Source organism: Oryctolagus cuniculus, chromosome 7 (assembly GCF_964237555.1).
Source record: "Oryctolagus cuniculus chromosome 7, mOryCun1.1, whole genome shotgun sequence".
In the NCBI taxonomy this organism is placed as follows: Eukaryota; Metazoa; Chordata; class Mammalia; order Lagomorpha; family Leporidae; genus Oryctolagus; species Oryctolagus cuniculus.
The window spans coordinates 143,020,822-143,045,956 of record NC_091438.1 but is presented as its reverse complement, the minus strand read 5'-3'; the positions used below and the strand labels follow the sequence as shown (position 1 = coordinate 143,045,956).

At 47.6% G+C, this 25,135-nt stretch overlaps 1 protein-coding gene and 1 long non-coding RNA gene across 10 annotated transcripts in view; one reads left to right on the top strand and one right to left on the bottom strand.

The window, feature by feature from the left end:
* Positions 1–2,949: 2,949 nt before the first annotated feature.
* LOC127493644 (uncharacterized) lies at positions 2,950–4,129 on the bottom strand. Its single transcript, XR_007924111.2, has 2 exons — positions 3,520–4,129; positions 2,950–3,423 (listed from the first exon to the last, which is right to left on the bottom strand). It is a non-coding gene; the product is annotated as an uncharacterized lncRNA (long non-coding RNA).
* The window catches only part of GMEB1 (glucocorticoid modulatory element binding protein 1), a 49,764-nt gene continuing 28,673 nt past the window's right edge, over positions 4,045–25,135 (top strand). For 2 of the 9 annotated variants that reach the window (XM_070078960.1, XM_051858080.2), the window contains exons 1-2: positions 4,051–4,162; positions 13,549–13,703. In XM_070078960.1, coding sequence (XP_069935061.1) covers positions 13,576–13,703 — 128 coding nt within the window. In that variant the 5' untranslated portion in view covers positions 4,051–4,162; positions 13,549–13,575. Of the gene's footprint in view, positions 4,163–5,045; positions 6,057–12,557; positions 12,677–13,545; positions 13,704–25,135 lie in introns of those variants that run through there. The other 7 variants (XM_051858083.2, XM_051858079.1, XM_008265862.4 and 4 more) reach the window with 7 other exon arrangements.

Below are 25,135 nucleotides of genomic sequence, written 5' to 3'. Positions count from 1 at the left end.
AAGCTTGTAAAAGAAAAGAAGCCAATACCCAGGAGGTATGACCACCAAAAAAGCAAAGAAACAGATGCCACTGGACACAGCCACATGGGATTTATTTAAGTTCCAAATCGTGCTTATAGAGAAACTTTGCAACCACCTCTAGACCCAATGTGAGGGATCTGCCTTTGTCTTTTTTTTTTTTTTTTTTTTTTGACAGGCAGAGTGGACAGTGAGAGAGAGAGACAGATAGGAAGGTCTTCCTTTTTTCCGTTGGTTCACCCCCCAATGGCCGCTGCGGCCAGCACACCGCGCTGATCTGAAGCCAGGAGCCAGGTGCTTCTCCTGGCAGGGCCCAAGGACTTGGGCCATCCTCCACTGCACTCCCGGGACAGCAGAGAGCTGGACAGGAAGAGGAGCAACCGGGACAGAATCTGGCGCCAGACTGGGACTAGAACCCGGTGTGCTGGCGCCACAGGCGGAGGATTAGCCTAGTGAGCTGCGGCGCCGGCCTGCCTTTGTCATTTTTAACGCAGCCTAAGACACTTCACTGCTGATGGGGGCCAGCTTCATCCTGGGTGAGGCCCTTACTCTTTCTGGCCTGGGTGATAGCATTCTCTTCATAGCTCATTTTCCTGGTCTTTCTCCTAACCAGTACATACCTTTTTTTTTTTTTTTTTTTTTTTTTTTGACAGGCAGAGTGGACAGTGAGAGAGAGAGAGAGACACAGAGAAAGGTCTTCCTTTGCTGTTGGTTCACCCTCCAGTGGCTGCCGCGGCCGGCGTGCTGTGGCCGGCTCACCGCGCTGATCCGATGGCAGGAGCCAGGTACTTATCCTGGTCTCCCATGGGGTGCAGGGCCCAAGTACTTGGGCCATCCTCCACTGCACTCCCTGGCCACAGCAGAGAGCTGGCCTGGAAGAGGGGCAACCGGGACAGAATCTGGCACCCGGACCGGGACTAGAACCTGGGGTGCCGGCGCCACAGGTGGAGGATTAGCCTATTGAGCCGCGGGGCCAGCCCCATCATTTATTCTTTATCTTTGAATATGTTGTTCTTCCTCACTTTTCTCTTTGATGAACCTCTACTCATCCTCTGGGATCTGGCTCTAATGCTTCCTCCTCAATGAAGCCTTTCTGGAATCTTCTTGGGACAGTGCTTGGTCTGTATCTCTAGGATATAACACTGCTCACACTGTCCTGTCCAAGAGCTTCTTCTGGGTCTCTCACACGGGTGCAGGGGCCCAAGCACTTGGACCATCTTCCAGTGCTATCCCAGGCCATAGCAGAGAGCTGGATCGGAAAAGGAGCAGCTGGGTCACGATCTGGTGCCCATATGGGATGCTGGCGCCACAGGCGGAGGATTAACCTACTAAAGCCACAGAGCCAGCTTCCCTGTATCTGTTTACAATTATGTCTCCATAGAGTGTGGGCCAAGAGCTCCTGGGAGGCAGGAACAGTGTTGTAGCCAAGGTTCAAGGACTGTATTCGACATAATCAAAAGATCATAGATGTTAATGCTAAGGAACAATTTACACAAGAATCTGGTTATGGCCAGGTCCTTTTACATTCAAAATCACCTACTAATGTGTAAGTTCTCGGTCATAAGAACAGATCCTGGGCCAGTGCTGTGGCCCTGTGGTTTAAGCTGCTGCTTCCTACACCGGCATCTGGAATGAACGCTGGTTCAGGTCTCAACTGCTCTGGCTAAGGAGCCTGGGGAGGCAGTGGAAGTCGGCCTCAGTACTTGAGACCCTGCCACCCACATGGGAGACCTAAAGGGAATCCAGGCTGTTGTGGTCATATGGGGAATAAACCAGTGGATGTAAGATCTGTCTCTCTCTCTCTCTGTCACTCTGCCTTTTAAATATGTAAAATAAATATAAAAAAACAAAAACCAAAAACCAAACTAAAAAATCCCAACACTGGTAGTGAGTCTCCTTTTTCCATCTTGGTAACTGCGTCCATACATACTGGAAACACAGTGGGATAACTGTATTTTATAGATGAGGAAACCAAAGGTGTTTTTTTTTAAAGATTTATTTATTTCAAAGTCAGTTACAGAGAGAGAGGTCTTTCATACTATGCCACAGTGCCTGCACCATAGGGCAGCAATTTTTTTTTTAATAAAGATTTATTTATTTGAAAGGTAGAGGCAAGAGACAGAGGTCTTCAATCCGCTGGTTCATTCCCTAAGTGGCCACAATGGCTGGAGCTAGGCCCATCTGAAGCCAGGAGCTTCTTCCAGGTCTTCCTCATGGGTGCAGGGGTCCAAGCACTTGGGCCATCTTCTACTGCTTTCCCAGGCCATAGCAGAGAGCTGGATGGGAAGTGGAGCATCTGGGACTCGAACTAGCACCTATATGGGATGCCAGCACTGCAGGCGACAGCCTTACCTGCTATGGCACAGTGCTGGTCCCAGCACTGATGTTTTAAGGGGAGCTTTGACTTGGCCAAGATCCTTGAATTGCTAAGGTCATAGTTAGAATTCAGGTTGTTCACTCTTATTATTTCTTTTTCTTTTTTAAAAGATTTATTTGAAAGGCAGAGCTACAGAGAAAGACAGATCTTCCAACTGGCCTAAATGGTCAGGACTGGGCCAGGCTAAAGTGAGGGGCCAGGAGCTTCTTCCAGGTCTCCCCGTGGGTAGCAGGGACCATCTTGAGCCATCTTCTAGCTACTTTCCCGGGAACATCAGCAGGGACCTGGCTGGGAAGTGGAGCAGCCAGGACTTGAACCTGCGCTCATATGGATGCCGGCACTGCAGACTGCAGCTTAACCTGCTGCGCCACAGCGCTGGCCCCGGGTTGTTCACGGTTAAATCCAGTTGTGACTCTGGCTGCCTGGCCTTTCCGTGAATCAAGAACTTGTAGTCTCTTCAGAGGGAACAGAAAGCAGAACTGTAGGGCACAGGAGAGGCAAAGAGGAGGAGTTTCTCCTTCCCCTCTCAAAAGGGCCTGGCTACCACCAGCTCATTTGTTGTTGTTTTTCTTTTTTATTTATTTATTTGTGTATTTGAAAGGCAGAGTTACAGGGAGGCAGAGAGAAAGGGAAAAGTCTTCCATCTGCTGGTTCACTCCCCAGATGGCCACAACGGTTGGAACTGGGCCGAAGCCAGGAGCTTCTTCCGGGTCTCCCACGTGGGTGCAGGGGCCCAAGCCCTTGGGCCATCTTCCACTGCTTTCCCAGGCCACAGCAGAGAACTGGATCGGAAGTGGAGCAGCCAGATCTCGAACCGGCGGCCACATGGGATGTAGGCACTGCAGGCGGGGGCTTTACCCCCTATGCCACAGCGCCGGCCCTCTCACTTGTTCTCAGTAAAACAGCAACATGTCGGTGGCGATCCCCAAGGACTCTGGAGAAGGAAGGGACGCTCCTGGCCTCACCATTTCCAAGTTACACGACCTTGAGGGATTAGTTCGCTTCTCTTACTTCCCGTTCTTCCTGATCTGTAAAACAGGAGTGAAAAGAATCCTACCAGGTAGGGTCGCTGTGGGATTACACCACACCAGGCCAAGGCCTGACCACCGAAAGGTCACTCTTACCGGCCTCGAGGGTCACTCCTCTGAACACTCACATGACATGCCACAGGCTTCGACCGTCAAGGAACTTCCAACAAAGTCAGCATCTGAACCCAGAACCCCACAGGCACGAGAGCCTTGCGCCAGGCCTGGGTCAGAACACCTCAGGGGCTCGCGACCAGTTACTGAGGTAGGCTCAGGCGGAGCTCCTGACTCCAAATTCATAGCTGGATCGCAACTCGAAGGTCTGATCAGCTAGGAGCGTCCTTAAACAGGGTTTGGGAAAGTAGAATGGGCAGAGTCCTCCAGAGGAGTCGAGAAATCTGGCTTGGTCCCCAGTTATGGTGGCGCCTTCTTTTGGGTCTTATTTTTCCTTAGCTATGAAAGTGCAGAAAGAAGAGTTACTGGGGTCCTTAGCGACCTTTCCAACGCTGCACGAAGACTTTCGCTAGGGTAAAGTCCAAATCCCGCTGCTGAGGGCTGTTCGCGGCGGGTCCGGCAATAGGGACGCGTCCCCTTTAAGGCGCCGGCTCGCCGCCGGCGGCGGCCGGAAGTGTTGAAGCCCGGCCTGGCGGCGGCGGTGGCGGTACCAGCCGTGGCGGCCTCTGCGCATGCTCCGTCGCCCGCCCGCCCTGGCCGCTCGCCGCCCGCCCGCCCGACGGAGACGGTGAGGAGGGGGAGGGGTGGGCGCGCGGGCGCGGGCGCGGGGTGGGGTGGGGGCGGGGGGGCGGGCGCGGGGGCCGCGCGGCGGCCGGCGAGGGCGGGCGGGCGCGCAGGGGGCGGGGGGCTGCTGCCTCCGCGGGCGCCTCCCCACGCCCTGTGCGTGCCGCCGCCGCCGCCGGGGAGCGAGCGGACGTCGCGGCGCCGCGGGGGGGTGGGGGGACGCTGCCGCTGGGTCCGCCCGAGCGGCCGGGCCGCCCCCAGCGCGGCCGTCCGCGCCGCTCGGGCTCCGGCCCTGGTCCGAGGGCGGCGGGGCCGGCGAGCCCTGCGCTGGGGTGGGGGGGGGGAGCCGGCGCCCCCGGACCGAGGGTCCCGGAAGTCCTCGGCCAAGGGGCCAGCAGGGGCCAGAGCGACTCCGGACTGAGGCCTGGGCGCCCAGGGCCTGGGCGAGGGGTCCGCAGAGCTTGGGGGATCCCCAAAAGGCGGGGTCCAGGGGAGCACCGGCCCTTGCGTGAGGATCCGGGTAGAGGCCTGGGTCCCGCCCAGGGGGAGGGGAGCGATAGGTTAGGGGAGCGCGGATGCCGGCCCGCGAGGAGACCCTGGGCAGTCTCGGCGGGGAGCGAGACAGGGACCGGGTTCTGAGGCTGGGAGGGTCCAGGCGTCCCCGGAGGGCGCGTTAGAGGCCTCGGCATTCAGTCAGAGGGAAAGGCGCCTGCTGCTCTCCCGGTGATGGGGGGACTAGGAAGAGGCGCTCCCAGGGACAGTGGGCAGGCCTGGGCCTTCCCACAGATGCGGGGGCGGAAGGAAGGAGTGAGGAGGGTCGGGGTCTGGGGGGCCGGGGGAGATTGGAGCAGCTCCCGGTGGAGAGGAGGGCAGTCCGGTGTACCGGGGGCTGGAGGGAAGATAACTGAGGGAAAGATGAAGGTGCCCCTGCTTTGACACAGGGCTGGGCCAGGTGTGTACTGGAGGGGTAAGGAGAGGTGAGAGCAGCGCGTGACTGCGTGTCTTGGCCAGTGGCCCCCAGAGTAAGACGCGTGCGGCTTGATGTTCCCATCAGAAGGCGGCTTGGCTGTTCGAGAAGCAGGGGAGCCCTGGGTTCTTTAAACAAATGAGAGAATTTTCAAAACCACTTCTTAACAAGAGCTTTGAAGTTTTTTTGTGAAATGTGGTTTTCCTCTTTGCCTGCAGGGTTAGGGAAAGGGACTACTGGATAATTGTAAGCTTAGAGGGATTCTCTTCTGAGAGTTCCTGAAGTGCATTTGGGGAACTTATTGTTAGATCGTCTCTCCTAAGTTGTATACAAATTAGTTATACTTAATGTCTACTGACTTAAATGATTCCCTTTTCAATCATTTACTTTAGCCAACACATTGAATAGCTAACTTCTATTAAGTTTGGCCCTCACTTTGGTCCTGCCCTAAGGAGAAGTCTCCTGGACTCTAATGGGATGATTCTCCAAAGAACTCTCTATCCCATTGCTTTTCCCCAAACACCTACTTAGTGTCTCTCCATTCTGTGATTTACAAGGGACTTCGTTTGCTCTGGATGCTTCCCCCACTGTGATTCTATGTAATCTGTTGGCTTTGTTACATTTGGTAGCACTCTGGATCACATACTAAAAGTATGAGGAGGAAACAGGGATGGGACCGAGAGTTTTTTATTTTTATTTTTTTTTAAGAGAGCGAGGGACAGAGAAAGAGATGTTCCATCCATTATTTCACTCCCCAAATGGCCACAACGGCTGGGGCAGGTCGGACTGAAGCCTGGAGCTTCATCTGGGTCTCCCACATGGGTGCAGGGGTCCAAGCACTTAGGCTACCCTTTGCTGGTTTCCAAGGCATATTAGCAGGGAGCGGGATTGGAAGTAGAGCAGCTGGGACTCACACCAGCGCCCATATCGGGTAGGTACACTACAACACTGGCCTGGGGTCTGGGAGTTTTGACTTTTAAGTAATAATAGGTTTTTTAATTTGGAAATTTCTTGAGAATAGGCAGTCTACAAAAGTTCGAGTAGGAACACATTTTGGAGTTAGAAAACTTCAGATTGTTTGGCATTTATTCTTTTCAACTCCCAGTTTCAGTGTTCCTGCAATCATGTGACACCTGTGGTTACTTCAAACCTAGCACCTTGTCATATTTCAGACGTTGGCTTTCAAGACACAAAAATTGATAATCCAAATAGGTCAGATATCACTTGTTTAATGTTCTGAGAGCGTATGTGAGCAATTATGTGCTTACTTTGAACACATCCTTTTTGTCTTTGTAAGTAACTACAAAATAATTCTTTTCTTAAAAATTTGACATACTTCCTTTGTGTGCATTCCCCTAGAATTACGAAATGTGTGATTTCACCGTGTATACTCTAGGGTCCCTTCCACAAAACACCCAGAGGACCAACTCCCCCATCTTGCCTCCAGAGTTTTTGTTGCTATAAACAAGAGCTAGTTTTCAGTTTACATTAGACTCTTAAGAGATGACCTTCCATTTAAGCCAGTGTAGTCTACAGAGCTGGTTTCTATCACTAGGAAGATAGTATTTAGGGTAATGAAGATATTCAACCCAAACCTGCTTCCCTAAAGAATAAATGAATTGCCATGTTGAATCAGACTCCTGTCTCTGAAACTGAGCATTGTGAATGGTTATTGTCTTCTCTGATAAACTCTCAGAAGCTTAGAAGAACAGCCAGCACATTCCTCTTGGGTTCCAAGGTGTGGGAGGGGTCAGAAGTAAAATATGAGTTCCTACTGAGGAAGCATTAATCAAGCTAGTCAACCATTTATTCAGAATGTCTTAGAGGGGACTCAATCTTAGGGTATAAGGTTGAGATGAGAAGCATCCTTCTAATTGTGCTTCTATAACCCATTAATTTACCTAAGCTGCTAAGTTTTTAAAATTTATAGTACTTTTTTGGAGTAATAAATAGCTGTCAACTTATGACTCCCTCCCCCCAAAAAAGGTGCTTTAAATTTTCAAAAGCTAGTATTAGCATGTAGCAAATTTATGGAATATTTCTTACTCCAAAAAGGTACTTTCAAAAAATTTAAAAATCAGTGGCTTGGCTTAGCTAAATAATGGGCTATGGAAGCAGAATTAGAAGGATGCTTATAATTTCAGTCTTCCACGCTAAGGTTGAGTCCCCTTTGTGATGTTCTGCTTAAGTGATTGGCTAGCTTCCTCATTAATACCTTCCTCAATAAAAAGTCTTATTTTATTCCTTATCCTCCCAAATCTTACAACACAAGAGGAATGTTCTGGCTGTTCCTCTAAGCTGAGAGATTATCAGAGAAGATCATTTAAGTTAAATATGTCATAGTAACAGAGCAGTATTTAGGTGTCTAATAAATGTTAGCTTGATGAAGATAATTTTTTCAGGTTATTTACTTATTTGAAAGATAGTGGCAGGAAGAGACAGATCTTCCCATCTACTGTTTCATTCCCCAAATGCCCACAGCAGCCAGGGATGGGCCAGGATGATGCCAGGAGCCAGAAACTCCATCCAAGTCTCCCACATAGGTGACATGGACTCAAGTACTTGAGCCATCATTTTCTGCTTTCCCAGGTACATTAGCAAGGAGCCACATCCAAAATAGTTCCAGCCTGTGGTACAGCAGGTTAAGCCGCTGCCTGCGATGTTGACGTCCCATATTGGAGCACTTGTTTGAGTTCTGCTTCTAATATAGCTCCCTGTTAATGCTCCTGGGAAAGCAGTAGATGATGGCTCAAGTAGTTGGGCCCTTGCCACCCACATGGGAGACCCAGATGGAGTTCTGGCTCCGACTTTGGCCTGGCTCAGCCTTGGCCATCGTGGCCATTTGGGAATTGTGCTAGGCATAGGGGAGCTGCTGAATAAGAAAAGCAGTTCTGGGGCAGGCATTTGACCTAGTGGTTTAAGATACCAATTTGCATGCTTGCATCCCATATTAGTGTTTGGGTTCAAGTCCTTGCTTTACTCCTGACTCCAGATTCCTGTTAATGTACACTCTGGGAGGCAGCAGGTGATGGCTCAAGGAGTTGAGTCCTTAACACCTAGGTGGGAGACCTCAATTGAGTTTCTGGCTCTGGCCTGGCCCAACCTTATCTGTTATGGGCATTTAAAAATAGGAGTTTTCCTTTTGTCTCTTTCTCTCTGCCTCTCAAATAATAAGAAAGAAAAGCAGTCCTTGCTTTCCCAGGATATACAGTCTGATGGGGAGAGGTGGACAGAGTGGTGGTTATGCTAGGGTACTGCAAGTGCTGAGGGAGGAAGAACACCAGCTCAGATTCACATGAGGAAGTCACAGAAGACCTCCACATGAAGTGGAGTGTGGGCCGGTGCCGTGGCTCAATAGGCTAATCCTCAGCCTTGCGGCACCGGCACACTGAGTTCTAGTCCCGGTTGGGGCACCGGATTCTGTCCCGGTTGCCCCTCTTCCAGGCCAGCTCTCTGCTGTGGCCTGGGAGTGCAGTGGAGGATGGCCCAAGTCCTTGGGCCCTGCGCCTGCATGGGAGACCAGGAGAAGCACCTGGCTCCCGGCTTCGGATCAGCGCGGTGCGCTGGCCGCAGCGCAGCCATTGGAGGGTGAACCAATGGCAAAAGGAAGACCTTTCTCTCTGTCTCTCTCTCACTGTCCACTCTGCCTGTCAAACAAACAAACAAAAAAAGAAGTGGAGTGTGAAAGCAGTCGCCAGAAGAAGTAGACAAAAAGGAAGGGAATGTAGGAGACCTGGATGGAGTTCTAGGCTCCTAGCTTCGGCCCGGCCCGGCCTGGCCTTGGCTGCTGCACGCATTTGGGGAGTGAGCCAGTGGATGGAAGATCTCTCTCTTTCTCAAGAGGTGGCTTAATCCACTGTGCCACAGCATCCTCCTTGGCAAAAGGTTCACATGTGAGAATCATAAAGGGCAAAAATAGAAGCCAGATATGAGGAACTTTAACTAGGTCATGTACAAACAAAAATTAATTGAACCAGGCAATGTGGCATAGTGGATAAGGCTGCCGCCTACAATGCTGGTGTCCCATATGGGTGCCGGTTTGTGTCCTGGCTGTGCCACTTCACATCCAGCTCCCTGCTAATGTCCCTGAAAGTGGCCACTTGGGGTTGAACCAATGGAAAAAGACTTTTCTCTCTCTCTCTCTCACTGTCTGACTCTACCCGTCAAAAAAAAAAAAAAAAAAAAAAGGATTGATGGGGGAACTGACATTGTGGTGTAGTGGGTAAAGTCGCTGCCTGCAACACTGGCCTTCCATATAGGTGCTGGTTTGAGTCCTGGCTGCTCCACTTCTGATCAAGCTCCCTACTTGGGAATAGCAGTGGAAGATGGCCCCAGTGTTTGGGCCCCTGCACCCATGTGGGAGGCCCAGATAAAGCCCCTGACTCTTGGCCTTGGCTTGGTCCAGCCCTGGCCATTGTGAACATTTGGGGAGTGAACTAGAGGATGGAAAATTCTCTGTCCCTCTGCCTCTCCTGCTCTAACTCTGACTTTAAAATAAATGAAAATAAATCTTTAAAGAAAGTCTTTAAAAATTAAAAAAGTGGCTAACTTGTACTATGGGAGGGGGTACACAGATTTTTAGAGAAGACAGAGCACCTGTCCACATAGAGGATGCAGTGTAGGTACAGTTAATTGTATTTTTTTGAAAGGCAAAAAGAGAGAGATGTTTTCCATCTGCTGGTTCACTCCTCAGATGCCCACAACAGCCAGGTCTGGACCAGGCCAATCTAAGTCTCTCACATGGGTGGTAGAGACCCAAATACATGGACCATCACTGGGTGCCTCCTGGGAGGTGCACTAACAAGAAACTGGCATCAGGAATGGAGCTAGGACTTGAATCCAGTCTGATAATGGGATACAGGTATCTCAAGCGGGGATCTCAACTATTATGCCAAGTGCTCTCCTCAAATGCACAGAAACCTGCAAGTATATTATCATATGTTCAGAGAGCAGTGGGTGATTGCTATGGCTAGAGCTTAAAATATTTGGGATATGAGTAGTTGTATGTAAGACTGGAGAAGTATCTTGAGATCAATGAGGGAGACTTTAAATGCCATTCCTAAGTATGTATATTACAGGCAAACAGGCACTGTGGCAGAGTTGAAGTGTAAATTAAGTCGTCTGACTACCAGTTACGTATTCTAGTTTGCATGCATTGTGTGCCTGCTTTGTTCAGGCACAGTCCAAGTGGTCTTCACATACTCACATATTGAAGTAAATATGGCTGTACTCTTACTTATACTTTTCTTAAGTGATTCTCTCTTTATAACTGTGAAGACTAACAGATGCAGAATATCCTGGCGCCTTCTGTTTTCATTAATATGGGACAATGCATTTGCAACAAAATGGAGGAATCTGGAAAACATCATGCTGAGAGAAATAAGCCAGTCCCAAAGGGACAAATATCATATGTTCTCCCTGATCTGTGACAACTAACTGAGCACCTCAAAGGAAACCTGCAGAAGTGAACCTGACACTATGAGAAACAATGTCTTGATCAGCCCTTGTCCAGTCAAGGAACAGCTTACTATTTTAATTCTTTTTAGTATTTTCTTTTTCTACTTAATACCATTGGTTGAACTCTTTAATTAACACACAATTATTCTTAGGTGTTTAAAGTTAACTGAAAATTGATCCCTGTTAAAATAAGAGTGGGAATAAGAGAGGGAGGAGATGTACAGTACAGCACATGCTCACTCGGACTTAATCCTAATTGTAGAGCTAGAAACATGCCATGGGACTCCAAATCCCATTAAGTTGGCATGTACCAATGCCATCTTACTAAAGTGATCAGTGTAAGTTCATAATTGATTTTTTTTTTTTTTTTTTGGACAGGCAGAATGGACAGTGAGAGAGAGAGACAGAGAGAAAGGTCTTCCTTTTCTGTTGGTTCACTCCCCAATGGCTGCTGCAGTCAGCAGGCTGCAGCTGGCACACCGCACTGATCCGAAGCCAGGAGCCAGGTGCTTCTCCTGGTCTCCCATGTGGGTGCAGGGCCCAAGGACCTGTGCCATCCTCCACTGCACTCCCGGGCCACAGCAGAGAGCTGGACTGGAAGAGGGGCAACCAGGACAGAATCCGGCGCCCCAACCGAGACTAGAACCCGGGGTGCCGGCACCACAGGCGGAGGATTAGCCGCGGTGCTGGCCCATAATTGATCTTAAAGATAGGATTAAGTGTTTAAGGGATCACATAAATAAGACCAGTGTCTGTTAATAATAATTTATACAATTAAAAAGGAGAGAATTACCAAACATGGAAAGCGCGATACACAGCAGACTCATAGAATGGCAAATGCCCTAATCAGCATTCTGGCCTCAGAATCAGCCCTTAAGGCATTTGGATCTGGCTAAAAAGCCCATGAGAGTTTCTCAGGCAGGGAAAGCCAAGACACTGTGGCAGAAAATGACCTAAATGAAAGATCTCTGTGAGTGAGATCCCAGAGGAAAGAATGGGCCATCAAAGAAGGAGGTACCAATCTCTGAAGGGAGGAGAGAACTTCCACTTTGATTATGGCCTTGTCTAAATAAGGTCGGAGTTTGTGAACTCAAGAGGCTTCCATAGCCTTGGCAGCTCATACCAAGAGCCTTGGGTGACTACTGACGATAAATAAGAGTGTCAATTGTTAAATCAACAACAGGAGTCACTGTGCACTTACTCCCCATGTAGGACCTTTGTCCTTAATGTGTTGTACTATGCAAATTAACGGTAAAACTAGTCTTCAAACAGTACTTTATACTTTGTGTGCTGTGTGGGTGTAAACTGTTGAAATCTTTACTTAGTATATACTAAGTTGATCTTCTGTATATGAAGATAATTAAAAATGAATCTTAATGAAGAATAGGATGGGAGAGGGAGTAGGAGATGGGATGGTTTGTGGGTGGTAGGGTAGTTATGGGGGGAAAAACCGCTATACTCCAAAAGTTGTACTTTCAAAATTTATTAAATAAAAGTTTTCTAAAAAAAAAAAAAAGATTGGGACATTGGGGACCAGTGATATAGTGCAGTAAATTAAGCTGCCACCTGGAATGTTGGCATCCCATGTTGGAGTGCTGGTTCAAGTCCTGGCTGCGTTGCTTCTGATTCAGCTCTCTGCTAATGCTGCTGGGAAGGCAGTGGAAGATGGACCAATTACTTGGACCCCTGCCACCCACATATGAGACCTGGGTAGAGTACCAAGCTCCTGGCTTCCCTCTGGCCCAGCCTCAGCTTTTGCAGCCATCTGGGGTGTGAACCACTGGGTGGAAGATCTCTTTTTCTCTTTGTTTCTCCCTCTCTCTTTGTAATTCTGCCTTTCAAATAAGTAAAATAAATATATATTTTTTAAATATTGGGACAATACTTTTGAGTTACTTTTTTTTTTTTTTCTTGTTTATTTGAAAGGCAGAGAGAGAGAAGAGAGGGAGAGATCTTCTATCTGCTGGTTCACTCTCAAATGCTCCAACAGCCAGGAGTAGGCCAGGCTGAAGCCAGTGGCCAGGAACTCCATTCGGGTCTCCCATGTGGGTGGCAGGAACCCAAGTACTTGGACCATCATTTGCTGCCTCTCAGGTATATTAGCAGGAAGCTAGATCAGAAGCATGGCATAGGTGGGACGTGAATGAGGCACTCCAATGTGGGACACACTTGGGTATCCCAGGTGGCAGCTCAACCTGCTGCACAACACCTGCCGTGCTTTGAGTTACTTTAGAATCAAGGAGTACGTGGTGCTAGACGCTGGTTTCCTCAGTAGCTCTGTGAGGATGTCGTGGAAGATTATATGTGTTCAATCTGAGACAAAGGGGTATTAAGAAGTTCCTAGATGTCATGTGTAAATTGACTTCAGCCTTTATTAGAGATCTTCCCAATGCCAGTCATCAGTCCCCTTACCATCCAGATCAGTTGAGTTAATTAGCAGATTCTTTTTAAGTATTTACAGAAGACAGAGCACTTGGTAAGGTATTATGACTAACTTCACAGAATATAGATAACATTCCTACTGTCCAGGAGCAGTGGGATGGGACTTGTGTTGACTGCATCCACATTTTGGAAAACAAAGGAACAAACCCTGGTTTGTAGTGCTTGTCAATTTCTGTGGTGTGTGTATTTCACACATGGCTGTCGCGGTCTACCAACTTGCTGTCACTATACTCTGCATTGAGATGAGAGGCACACAGTGAGTTCTCAAGAGCATATAGAGCTGGCTCCAGCTCATCACTAGGTGAGTCACACTAAGAAAATCTGTAACAGCAAGTGAGTGCCAAGGCATTCCTGAAAGATCTGAGCCTATGTCAGCTCCTTCTCCTAGTTTCTGTCCTTTTTAGAGGACCATGACCTCCGGGGTAAGCATAGAATCGGTAGTCATCGTCTTGACATTACCTTCCTGTGGTTTCCATCATTTCAAAACAGATGAAATTACTGGTGCTTCTTGTTTCTGACAGCAGCCCCAGCTGTTTGACTTCATGTGAAAGATGGCTAATGCAGAAGTGAGCGTCCCAGTGGGGGATGTGGTTGTGGTACCCACAGAAGGAAATGAAGGGGAGAACCCTGAAGACACTAAAACCCAAGTGATCTTGCAGTTGCAGCCTGTTCAACAAGGGTAAGTGGCCAGAGATATGGATATTCTGAAAAACTGGGGAAGTGTGGTTTTTTTTAAAAGACATTTATTTATTTGAAAGACAGAGTAAGAGAGAGAGAGACAGAAGAGGAGAGATCTTCCATACACTGGTTTGCTTCCCAAATGGCCACAGCAGCTGGGGGCTGGGCCAGGTAGAAACCAGGAGCCAGAACTCCATCTGCATCTCCTGTGTGGGTGGCAGGACCAGTGCTATGGCATAGTGGTTAAAGCTACCACCTGCAACACCAGCATCACCAGTTTGAGTCCTGCCTGTCCCACTTCTGACTCAGCACCCTGCAAGTGCACCTGGGAAAGCAGCAGAAGATAGCCCAAGTACTTGGGCCCCTGCACCCATGTGAGAGATCCAGAAGAAGCTCCTGGCTCCTGGCTTCAGATCAGCCCAGCTCTGGCTGTTGTAGCCATTTGGGAAGTGAACCAGTAGATGGAAGATCACTGTCTGTCTCCCTTCTCTCTCTAATTACGACTTTTGAACACATGAATAAATTTTTTTAAATAATTATTTATTTAAAGGCAGAGTTACAGAGAGGCAGAGGCAGAGAGAGAGAAAGAAAGAGAGAAAGAGAGAGAAAGTCTTCCATCTGCTGGTTCACTCCCCAAATGGCCGCAATGGCCGGAGCTGTGCCGGGTCTTCCCACATGGGTGCAGGAGCCCAGGGACTTGGGCCATCTTCCACTGCTTTCCCAGGCCACAGCATAAAACTGGATTGGAAGTGGAGCATCGGGGACTCGAATAGGTGCCCATATGGGATTCTGGCACTGCAGGTGATGTCTTTACCCACTGTGTTGTAGTGCTGGCCCCCAAATAAATAAATCTTTAAAAGAAATAAAAAAAAAAATTGAAAAAAAGGTGATGTGATGTGGGACAAGTGTTTGGTACAGCTGTTAAGATGCTGCTTGAGATGCCTATTCCATTTTAGAGTTCCTGGGTTCAAGTCTTGGCTCCATTTCTGATTCTAGCTGCCTGCTAATAGGCACCCTAGCAGGCAACAGATGATGGCTCAAGTAATTGAGTCCCTGCCACCCACATGAGAGACCTGGATTGAGCTCTTGTCTCCTGGCTGCTGCCAACTCAGCCCCAGCTGTTGGGGGCATTTGGGAAGTGAGCCAATAAGTAGGAGATCTTCAGCTATCTCTGTCTCTGTGCATTTCATGTAAATTAAAAAGAAAATAGTGTGCATTTTTCATTAATTTTTTGAAGCCCCCTCATATGTATATAGAGATCACTTACATAGGCAACATCTAAGAAATGCCGAGTGGTATACTTAGAAAGTGCTTTGGAGTTCAGAGGATCACTGTAAATTTGGAAGAAGAGCTAAAATGTATTTTGTGTATTTGAAAAGCAGAATGTCAGAGAGGGGGAAAGAGAGAATACGGTATTTTCCATCCAAATGCCTGCAACAGCTGGGGATGGGCCAGGCCAAAATCCATCCAAATCCTCATGTGCATGGCAGGGACCCAAATGTGTAGACCATCATTTGTGGCTTCCCAAGATGTGCATTAGCAGGAAGCTGGATCAGAAATGAAGGAATTGCTTTTTAAATTTTTACTTGTTTATTTTTACGTATTTATTTGAGAGGCAGACAAAGGGAGACACAGAATCAGAGACACACAGAGAGAAATCCTATTTGCTGGTCTTCTCCCAATGCCCACAATGGCCAGGACCGGGCTGTGCTGAAACCAGGAACCAGGGACTCAATCCAGGTCTCCCACATGGGTGGCAGGAACCCAATATACTTGAGCTATCACCTGCTGCCTACCCAAGTTTGCATTACTAGGAAGCTGGTGTCAGGAGCTGGAACCAAGACCCTGTGATATGGAATGTGGGCATTTTTTTAATATTGAGTATCTTTTCAGGGTTTGCTGACCATTTGTATTTCTTTTGAAAAACGTCTTTCATGCCACGGCTCACTAGGCTAATCCTCCGCCTTGCAGCGCCGGTACCCCGGGTTCTAGTCCCGGTTGGGGTGCCAGATTCTGTCCCGGTTGCCCCTCTTCCAGTCCAGCTCTCTGCTGTGGCCTGGGAAGGCAGTGGAGGATGGCCCAAGTGCTTGGTTTCTGCACCCCATGGGAGACCAGGAGGAAGCACCTGGTTCCTGGCTTCGGATTGGCACAGTGCGCCGGCCGTGGCAGCCATTTGGGGGGTGAACTAATGGAAGGAAGAACTTTCTCTCTCTCTCTCTCTCTAACTCTGCCTGTAAAAAACAAAACAAAACAAACAAACAAAAAAAAACAACCTCTTTCAGATCCTTTTGCCCATTTCATTTTTAAAGATTTATTTATTTGAAAGAGTTACAGAGAGAGGTAGAGAAAAGAAAGAGAGAGAGGTCTTCCATCGCTGGTTCATTCCCCAAATGGCCACAACGGCTGGAGCTAAGCCTGTCTGAAGCCAGGAGTTCCAGTGGATGAAATACCTCATTTTATGTTTATATTGATAGACATAAAGACCTCATTTTATGTTGTTCTCTCTCATAACATCCTGTATATCTTCCTCATAGCATATATAACGTGTTTTCTTTTGTATATGTGTGTACAGAAAATGTTCCACACTAAATTTTTTTTTTTTTTTTTTGACAGGCAAAGTTAGACAGTGAGAGAGAGAGAGAGAGACAGAGAGAAAGGTCTTCCTTTTGTTGGTTCACCACCCAAATGGCTGCTATGGCTGGCATGCTGCACCGAACCGAAGCCAGGAGCCAGGTGCTTCCTCCTGGTCTCCCATGCGGGCGCAGGGCCCAAGGACCTAGGCCATCCTCCACTGCATTCCCTGGCCACAGCAGAGAGCTGGACTGGAAGAGGGGCAACCAGGACAGAATCCGGTGCCCTGACCAGGACTAGAACCCGGTGTGCCGGCACCGCAAGGCGGAGGATTAGCCTAGTGAGCCATGGCGCCTCTTGGTAATTTTTAAACCATTTTAGTGGCTGGCGCCTCTTGGTAATTTTTAAAACATTTTAGTGGCCGGCGTCATGGCTCACTAGGCTAATCCTCCGTCTGCGGTGCGGCACCACGTGTTCTAGTACCAGTTGGGGCGCCGGATTCTGTCCCGGTTGCCCCTCTTCCAGGCCAGCTCTCTGCTGTGGCCCTGGAGTGCAGTGGAGGATGGCCCAAGTGCTTGGGCCCTGCGCCTGCATGGGAGACCAGGAGAGGCACCTGGCTCTAGCTTTGGATCAACGCGGTGCGCCAGCCGCGGCAGCCATTGGAGGGTGAACCAACAGCAAAGGAAGACCTTTCTCTCTGTCTCTCTCTCTCTCTCACTGTCCACTCTGTCAAAAAAAAAAAAAAAAAAAAAATTACCAAGAGAGACTCTCTTTCTTAAACAAAAAGACAAGTTATATTAATTATCTTAGGACTGCATTTTTTTTTTTTTAGATTTTATTTATTTATTTGAGAGGTAGAGTTACAGACAGAGAGAGACAGACAGAAAGAAAGGTTTTCCTTCTGTTGGTTCACTCCCCAAATGGCTGCAACGGCCAGAGCTACACCTATCCGAAGTAAGGAGCCGGGTGCTTCTTCCTGGTCTCCCATGTGGGTGTAGGGGCCCTAGGATCTGGGCCATCTTCTACTGCTTTCCCAGGCCACAGCAGAGAGCTGGATTGGAAGAGGATCAGCTGGGACTAGAACCAGTGCCCATATGGGATGCTCCAGCATTGCGGGCAGAGGATTAACCTACTGCGCCACGGCACCGGCCCCATAGGACTGGCTTATATGTGTGCCCAGGAAAACTGTTAATCCTATGAGGAATCTTTTTTTTTTTAAAAGATTTATTTATTTATTCAAAAGGCAGAGTTACAGAGAAACAGAGGCAGAGAGAGAGAGAAGTCTTCCATCTGCTGGTTCACTCCCCAGATGGCTACAACGGCTGGAGCTATGCCTACCTGAAGCTCAGAGCCAGGAGCTTCTTCCAGGTCTCCCACGAGAGTGCAGAGGCTCAAGGACTTGGGCCATCTTCTACTGCTTTCCCAGGCCTTAGCAGAGAGCTGGATTAGAAGTGTAGCAGCCAGGACTTGAACTGGCACCCATATGGGTGGCTTTACCCACTACCTTGCAATGCCAGTCCCATTTTTTTTTAGATTTATTTATTTTTATTTGAAAGGTGGAATGTCAGAGAGAGCAGGGGAAAGAAAGATTAATCTCCATCTACTATTTAACTTCCCAAATGTTTGCAACAGCCAGGACTGGGCTAGGCTAGAATCAGGAGCCAGGAACTCCATCTGGGGCTCCCACATGGGTGCCAGGGACCCAAACACTTGACCCATCATTTGCTGCCTTCCAGGCCCATTAGCTGTATCAGAAGCAGAGTAACTGGAATTTGAACCATCACTTCAGTATGGGATGCCAGGGTTGCAAGTGCATGTTTAACTTATTTGTACCACAACACCAGCTTCTACTCCTGAATTTTTAGGAAGCAAATCCTATACATTAGTATGTTTCTCAAAAATATAGGGATTTTTTAAAAGATTTATTTATATATTTGAAAGTTAGAGGAAGTGAGAGAGATTTTCCATACGCTATTTCACTCCCCAAATGGCCACAACAGTCAAGGCTGGACCAGGTTGAAGCCAGGAGGCAGGAGGTTCTTCTGTGTCTCCCACATTGGTGGCAGGGGCTCAAGGACTTGGGCCATCTTCTGCTGCTTCCCAGGTATCTGAACAGGGAGCTGGATCCCAAGTGGAGCAGCCGGGACTAGAACTGGTGCCCATATGGGAATCCGGCACTGCAGGCGGCGGCTTTACCCACTATGCCGCAGTGCCGGCCCCAAAAAATATATATATTTTAATTTATTGGAAGTGGAGCAGCCGGGTCTTGAACCGGCACCTGTATGGGATGCCAGCACTGCAGGCCATGGCTTTACCTGCTATGCCACAGTGCCAGCCCCCGGGATGCCACTTTTATAAGTGGTAGCTTTACCTGCTTTGCCACAAATCCAGCTCCAAGGACTTTTTTGAAGAAGACTTTTTTTTTTTTTTAAATATTTATTTATTTGGGCCGGCGCCACAGCTCAATAGGCTAATCCTCCACCTTGCGGCGCCGGCACACCGGGTTCTAGTCCCGGTTGGGGCGCCGGATTCTGTCCGGGTTGCCCCTCTTCCAGGCCAGCTCTCTGCTGTGGCCAGGGAGTGCAGTGGAGGATGGCCCAAGTGCTTGGGCCCTGCACCCCATGGGAGACCAGGAGAAGTACCTGGCTCCTGGCTTCGGATCAGCGCGGTGCGCTGGCCGCAGCAGCCATTGGGGGGTCAACCAATGGAAAAGGAAGACCTTTCTCTCTCTCTGTCCACTCTGTCAAAAAAAAAAAAAAAAAAAAAAAGAAAATATTTATTTATTTGAATGTCAGAGTTAATTCCAGTGAGACCATCTGGTTAAGAAAGGTGTTAGGAGGAAAGAGTTGCATGGTAGGGGTAAGGGGAAGTGAACTGAATTATAAAGTAGGAGACCTGGAGAGACAAAAAGGGAGTGAAATCTTCAATCTGCTGGTTCACTAGCCCTGCAACAGCTAGGGCTAGGCCAGGCCAAAGCCAGGAGTCCAGAGCTTCTTCTGGGTCTCCCATGTGCGTGCAGGGACCCAATAGCTTGGGCTATCTTCTGCTGCTTTCCCAGGCCATTGGCCAGGAGCTGAATTGGAAGTGAAGCAGCCAGGACACGAACTAGTGCCCATATTAGGTAAAGTAGGTGGCTATTTTACCAGCTATGCCACAACACTGGCCCCAAGGATTTTTTTTTAAGTTTTTTTAAATATAACTAGATGTTTGCTGACATTTCTGAATATTGTTAAGCATGGAAGAAATATTGTAAGATCTATAAGGGAATGTTGATATAAATAATTTCTTCAAATTTGTTTAGGAGGCAGACAGGGAAGGAGGGAGGGAGGGAGTAGGAAGGTCCTTGGGTCCCTACACCTACGTGGGAGACCTAGAAGCAGCTCCTGGCTCATGGCTTTGGATCAACCCAACTCCAGCCGATGCAGCCATCTGGGGAGTGAACCAGAGGATGGAAGGCCTCTATCTCTGTCTCTCCCCGTCTCCATCTGTAATTCTGCCTGTCAAGTAAGTAAATAAATCTTTAAAAAAAAAAAAAAAAAAAAAAATGAGGCCGGTGCTGTGGCGTAGCAGGTAAAGCCATTGCCTGCAGTGGCAGCATCCCACATGGGCGCCAGTTCCAATCCTGGGTGCTCCACTTCCGAACCAGCTCTCTGTTATGGCCTGGGAAAGCAGTAGAACACGGCCCAAGTCCTTGGGCCCCTGAACCCATGTGGGAGACCCAGAGGAAGTTCCTGGCTCCTGGCTTTGGATTGGTGCAGCTCTAGCTGTTGTGGCCAACTGGAGAGTGAACCAGCGGATGGAAGACCTTTCTCTCTGCCTTTCCTTCTCTCTGTGTAACTCTGCCTTTCAAATAAATAAATAAATCTTTAAAAAACAAAATAAAACAAACAAAAAACAACGAATGCCATAATGAGATTGGGGGAAAAAAAGACACTGCTTGGAATGACACCTGCTTCCTATATCAGAGTGCCTGAGTTCAAGTGCTGGGAGTCCTGGATAGAGTTCCTGGCTCCTGGTTTGGCCTGATGCATCCCTAACTGTTGTGGGCATTTAAGGAGTAAATTAGCAGATGGAAGGTCTTTTCTTGTCTATTTCTGTTTTTCTCTGTCTGTCTTACAACCTTTCTAATGCATTTTTAAAAAGGAACACAGAGAAACAGTTTTCTTTCGTCTCCTAAGTTTAATATACTTGAGACAAAGATGCAAATTATCAGATGCCAGTGTTCAGCCTCATTCACACATAGTCTACCTGGCTGTGTATTCAAGTAGGAAAGAAGGAAAAGAATCAAGATCATGGATAGAATACTGGGAATGTATTGGTGAGATTACATTAACCAAAACGCGAGAAATAATTAGGATTTTGTATAAACGTTTTTAGGTTTCAAGATAGAATTCTGTTTGTATATGTTTTTTAACTTTTATTTATATGACATTTTACACATTTTCAGGTATTCATTATAAACATGTTAGAATATATCATACAATTGGACTGGCGCTGTGGTGTAATGAGTTAAACTGCTGCCTTTGATGCTGGCATCCCGTATGGACGCCAGTTCAAGTCCTGGCTGCTCCAGTTCTGATCCAGCTCCCTGCTAATGTGCCTGGGAAAGGACAAGAGGATGACCCAAGTGCTTGGGTCCCTATACCCTTGTGGGAGACTTGGAAGAAGCTCCTGGCTCCAGCCTGCCCAGTGCTGTTTGTTATAGCCATTTGGGGAGGGAACCAGCAGATAATGGTCCCTGTCTCTCTCTGTAACTTTGTCTTTCAAATGAAAAAAAAAAAAAAAAAAAGTCAAAAGTAGACTGATAACAATCTTCTATTAATACATGAAGTCTAACACAGTGTCTAAGAGGATACTTTCATATTATCAGTAAGTTGGCTTTAAAATGTCTATCATTTAATTTACATAATTGATATTAAATATATACTAAGGTATCTAAAAGACTTAAATTATTTTGGGAGTTTTTGAAGACTGAAGGGTTGTTCAGCATTTGTTTTGTTTCAAAAAATGGTTAATACTTTTCTTTTTTCATTTAATAAATATAAATTTCAAAAGTACAATTTTTGGATTATAGTGGTTTTCCCCCCATAACCACCCTCCCAATATTTTTCAAATAAAATCTCTCTTTTAGAATACTTAAAAGGTTCTCAGGGGAATAGGCATTTGGCCCAGTAAGTACCTAGATTCGCTTTCCAGCTGCTTTCCTGCTTCCAGCTTCTTGCTAATGTGCATTCTGGGTGGCAACAGGTGATAGCTTTAATAGCTGGGTCCCTGCCACCCACTGGGGCGATCTGGATTGAGTTCCTTGCTTCAAGCTTTGGCCTGGCCAAAGAGCCCCACTCTGGTGCGCATTTGAGAAGTAAACAATGGGTTGGAGTTCTCTCTCTCTGTCTCTTTTTCTACATTTTCTCTACCTTTCAAAGAAATAACATTTAAAAAAATTTTTTTTATTTGAAAGAGTTATACAGAGAGAGAAGGAGAGACAGAGAGAGAGGTCTTCCATCCACTGGTTCACTCCCCAATTGGCCACAACGGCCAGAGCTGCGCTGATCCGAAGTCAGGAGCCAGATGCTTCTTCCAGGTCTCTCATGTAGGTACAGGGGCCCGAGGACTTGGGCCGTGTTCTACTGCTTTCCCAGGCCATAGCAGAGAGCTGGGCCAGAAGTAGAGCAGCCAGGACTCAAACCAGCACCCATATGGGATGCCGGCACTACAGGCAGCGGCTTTACCTGCTATACCACAGCACCCGCTCCAAAGAAATAACATTTTAAAAAATGTTTGGCCAGCGCTGTGGCTCAATAGGCTAATCCTCTACCTAGCAGCGCCGACACACCGGGTTCTAGTCCTGGTCGGGGCGCCGGATTCTTTCCCGGTTGTCCCTCTTCCAGGCCAGCTCTCTGCTGTGGCCAGGAAGTGCAGAGGAGGATGGCCCAAGTGCTTGGGCCCTGCACCCCATGGGAGACCAGGAGAAGCACCTGGCTCCTGGCTTCGGATCAGCGCGGTGCGCCGGCCGCAGCGCACCAGCCGTGGCGGCCATTGGAGGGTGAACCAACGGCAAAAGGAAGACCTTTCCCTCTGTCTCTCTCACTATCTACTCTGCTTGTCAGAAAAGAAAAAAAAAAAAAGTTCTTAGTGGAAGTGCTGGTTCAAATCCTTGCTGCCCCTCTTCCAGTCCAGCTTCCTGCAAGTGCTCCTGCTACCTATGTGGGAGACCTGGATGGAGTTCCAGGCTCCTGGCTTCAGTCTGGCCCAGCCCTTGCCATTGCAACTGTTTGAGAAGTGAACCCACGAATGGAAGATCTCCCTCTTTCTGTCTCCATTTGTCACACTGCCTTTCAAATATATAAGCAAATAAATCTTACAAAAATAGAGTTCTCAGGTATAAACAGAAAAAAAATTTTTTTTAAAGAAACAAATTCTCAAACAGAATAAAGGTACTAGGATTCTACCATCATCCTTTTTTTTTTTTTTTTTTTTTTTTTGATAGGCAAAGTGGACAGTGAGAGAGAGAGAGAGAGAAAGAGAGAAAGGTCTTCCTTTGCCATTGGTTCACCCTCCAATGGCCACCACGGCTGGCACGCTGTGGCCGGCACACCACGCTGATCCGATGGCAGGAGCCAGGTGCTTCTCCTGGTCTCCCATGGGGTGCAGGGCCTAAGCACTTGGGCCATCCTCCACTGCACTCCCTGGCCACAGCAGAGAGCTGGCCTGGAAGAGGGGCAACCGGGATAGAATCCGGTGCCCCGACTGGGACTAGAACCCGTTGTGCCGGCGCCGCAAGGCGGAGGATTAGCCTAGTGAGCCGCAGCGCCGGCCTCTACCATCATTCTTAACTTTACAGTTAGCTTTGGTTTCACAATAGAACTTTATTCATAAGGCAGTCAGGAATATAGTGCTGTGTAGGTGTACTCAGTGTGCTGATTGGCTTTCTTCTGTAGAGTACACTCAGTCCAAGTGTAGCGGAATAGTTCAGTTGGAGGAGGAGTGGCCCTGTGTTCCCTTTCATGCTCATATTCTTCTTACTAGAAAGTTTAAGGTCATAGGAAGATGTAGTGATTGTTTCAGTTCAGTAGGTTACCCCTTACCTTGTGTCACAATCATCTACTTGTTTGAGAATTTTTAATTATTTATCTAACATTTAATTAATCAAAATATTTCCCCCTAATGTTCAGATAGAAAGAACTTAACTAAAAGAAAAAATAAGAACTATGTGTGGATTGATTTTTCAGAAGATTAGATTACAATAATATAAGCTTAACTTTAAAGTTTGAATAAACATAAATTTTATCTTATTTTGATAATTCATAAGGAATATCTGAATCTCGTGGTGCCTTAACATTTTGAATATGCAAATTTTATGACTTTTGACTATAGATTTGGTATGTATAGAGAATGAAACTAGATCCACTACTATCTTGAGTTGCTTTGGATAATAAAATCTTTACTCATAAAAATGTGGCCTCTGCTCCCTAAATCCCACCCCTAAGTGTAGTTCACTGGTTGTTGAAACTATGTGTGAGAATTTATTCCTTTAAGGTGTGTTTCACTTACTAGTCAACTTGGAATGAGTTTATTTACCTTACCTAAATCAAGTTATGTTTATCACAGTTCTCATTCATTTAACAACTATTTATTAGGTGCTTTGCCATGTTCCGGTTAGGATGCTATGTGCCAAGCCTACACAACTGAATAGACAAAAAGATATAATCTCTGCTCTCAGGGATCTCCTAGACTATGCCCAAGGGAAAACAGATAAACAAGTATATGTTAAATGTCATAGGTATTGAGTTGTAGTTTGAGAGTTAACTGTAAAAGTAGTTCTCAGTTGTGTGTGTGTGTGTGTGTGTGTGTGAAAATTGTTGCAATCTTATATAGAGTTGATCTTCTGTGTACAAAGTTAATTGAAAATGAGACTGGGAAGGGTAGAGGGAGGAGGAAGAGGGATGGGAGTGTGGGTGAGAGGGCAAGTATGGTGGGAAGAATAACTATATTCCTAAGGTTGTACTTATGAAATTTGTATTCCTTAAAAATTAATTAATTAATTAACAAAAAAGTGTTGTGTATTATGACAAAAACCAACATGTGGTTGGGTTACAAAGGAAGAGGTGGATGATGATGTTAGAGGAATTAGAATGGAAGGAAAAACATCATAGAGGCCACTTAATAAAACATTCTGGGAAGAGGTAGAAGTATCAGAGCAAAGATAGGAGACCTGTATTGTGGCTTAGCAGATAAAGCTGCTGCCTGCAATGCTGGCATCCCATATGGGTGCCGGTTCATGTCCTAGCTGCTCTGTTTCTTTTTTATTTTATTTTATTTTATTTTATTTATTTATTTATTTTTTTTGACAGGCAGAGTGGACAGTGAGAGAGAGAGACAGAGAGAAAGGTCTTCCTTTGCCGTTGGTTCACCCTCCAATGGCCGCCGCGGCCGGCGCACCACGCTGATCCGATGGCAGGAGCCAGGAGCCAGGTGCTTTTCCTGGTCTCCCATGGGGTGCAGGGCCCAAGCACCTGCGCCATCCTCCACTGCACTCCCTGGCCACAGCAGAGAGCTGGCCTGGAAGAGGGGCAACCGGGACAGAATCCGGCGCCCCGACCGGGACTAGAACCCGGTGTGCCGGCGCTGCTAGGCGGAGGATTAGCCTAGTGAGCCGTGGCGCCAGCCCCTAGCTGCTCTGTTTCTGATCCAGCCCCCTGCTAGTGGAAAAAGCAGCAAAAGATGGCCCAATTGATTGGGCCCCTGCTACTCACGTGGGAGACCTGAATGAAGCTCCTGGCTCCTAGCTCTTGGCTTTGGCCTGGCCCAGCCCTGACTGTTGTAACCATTTGGGGGAGTGAACCCAAGGGATGAAAGATCTCT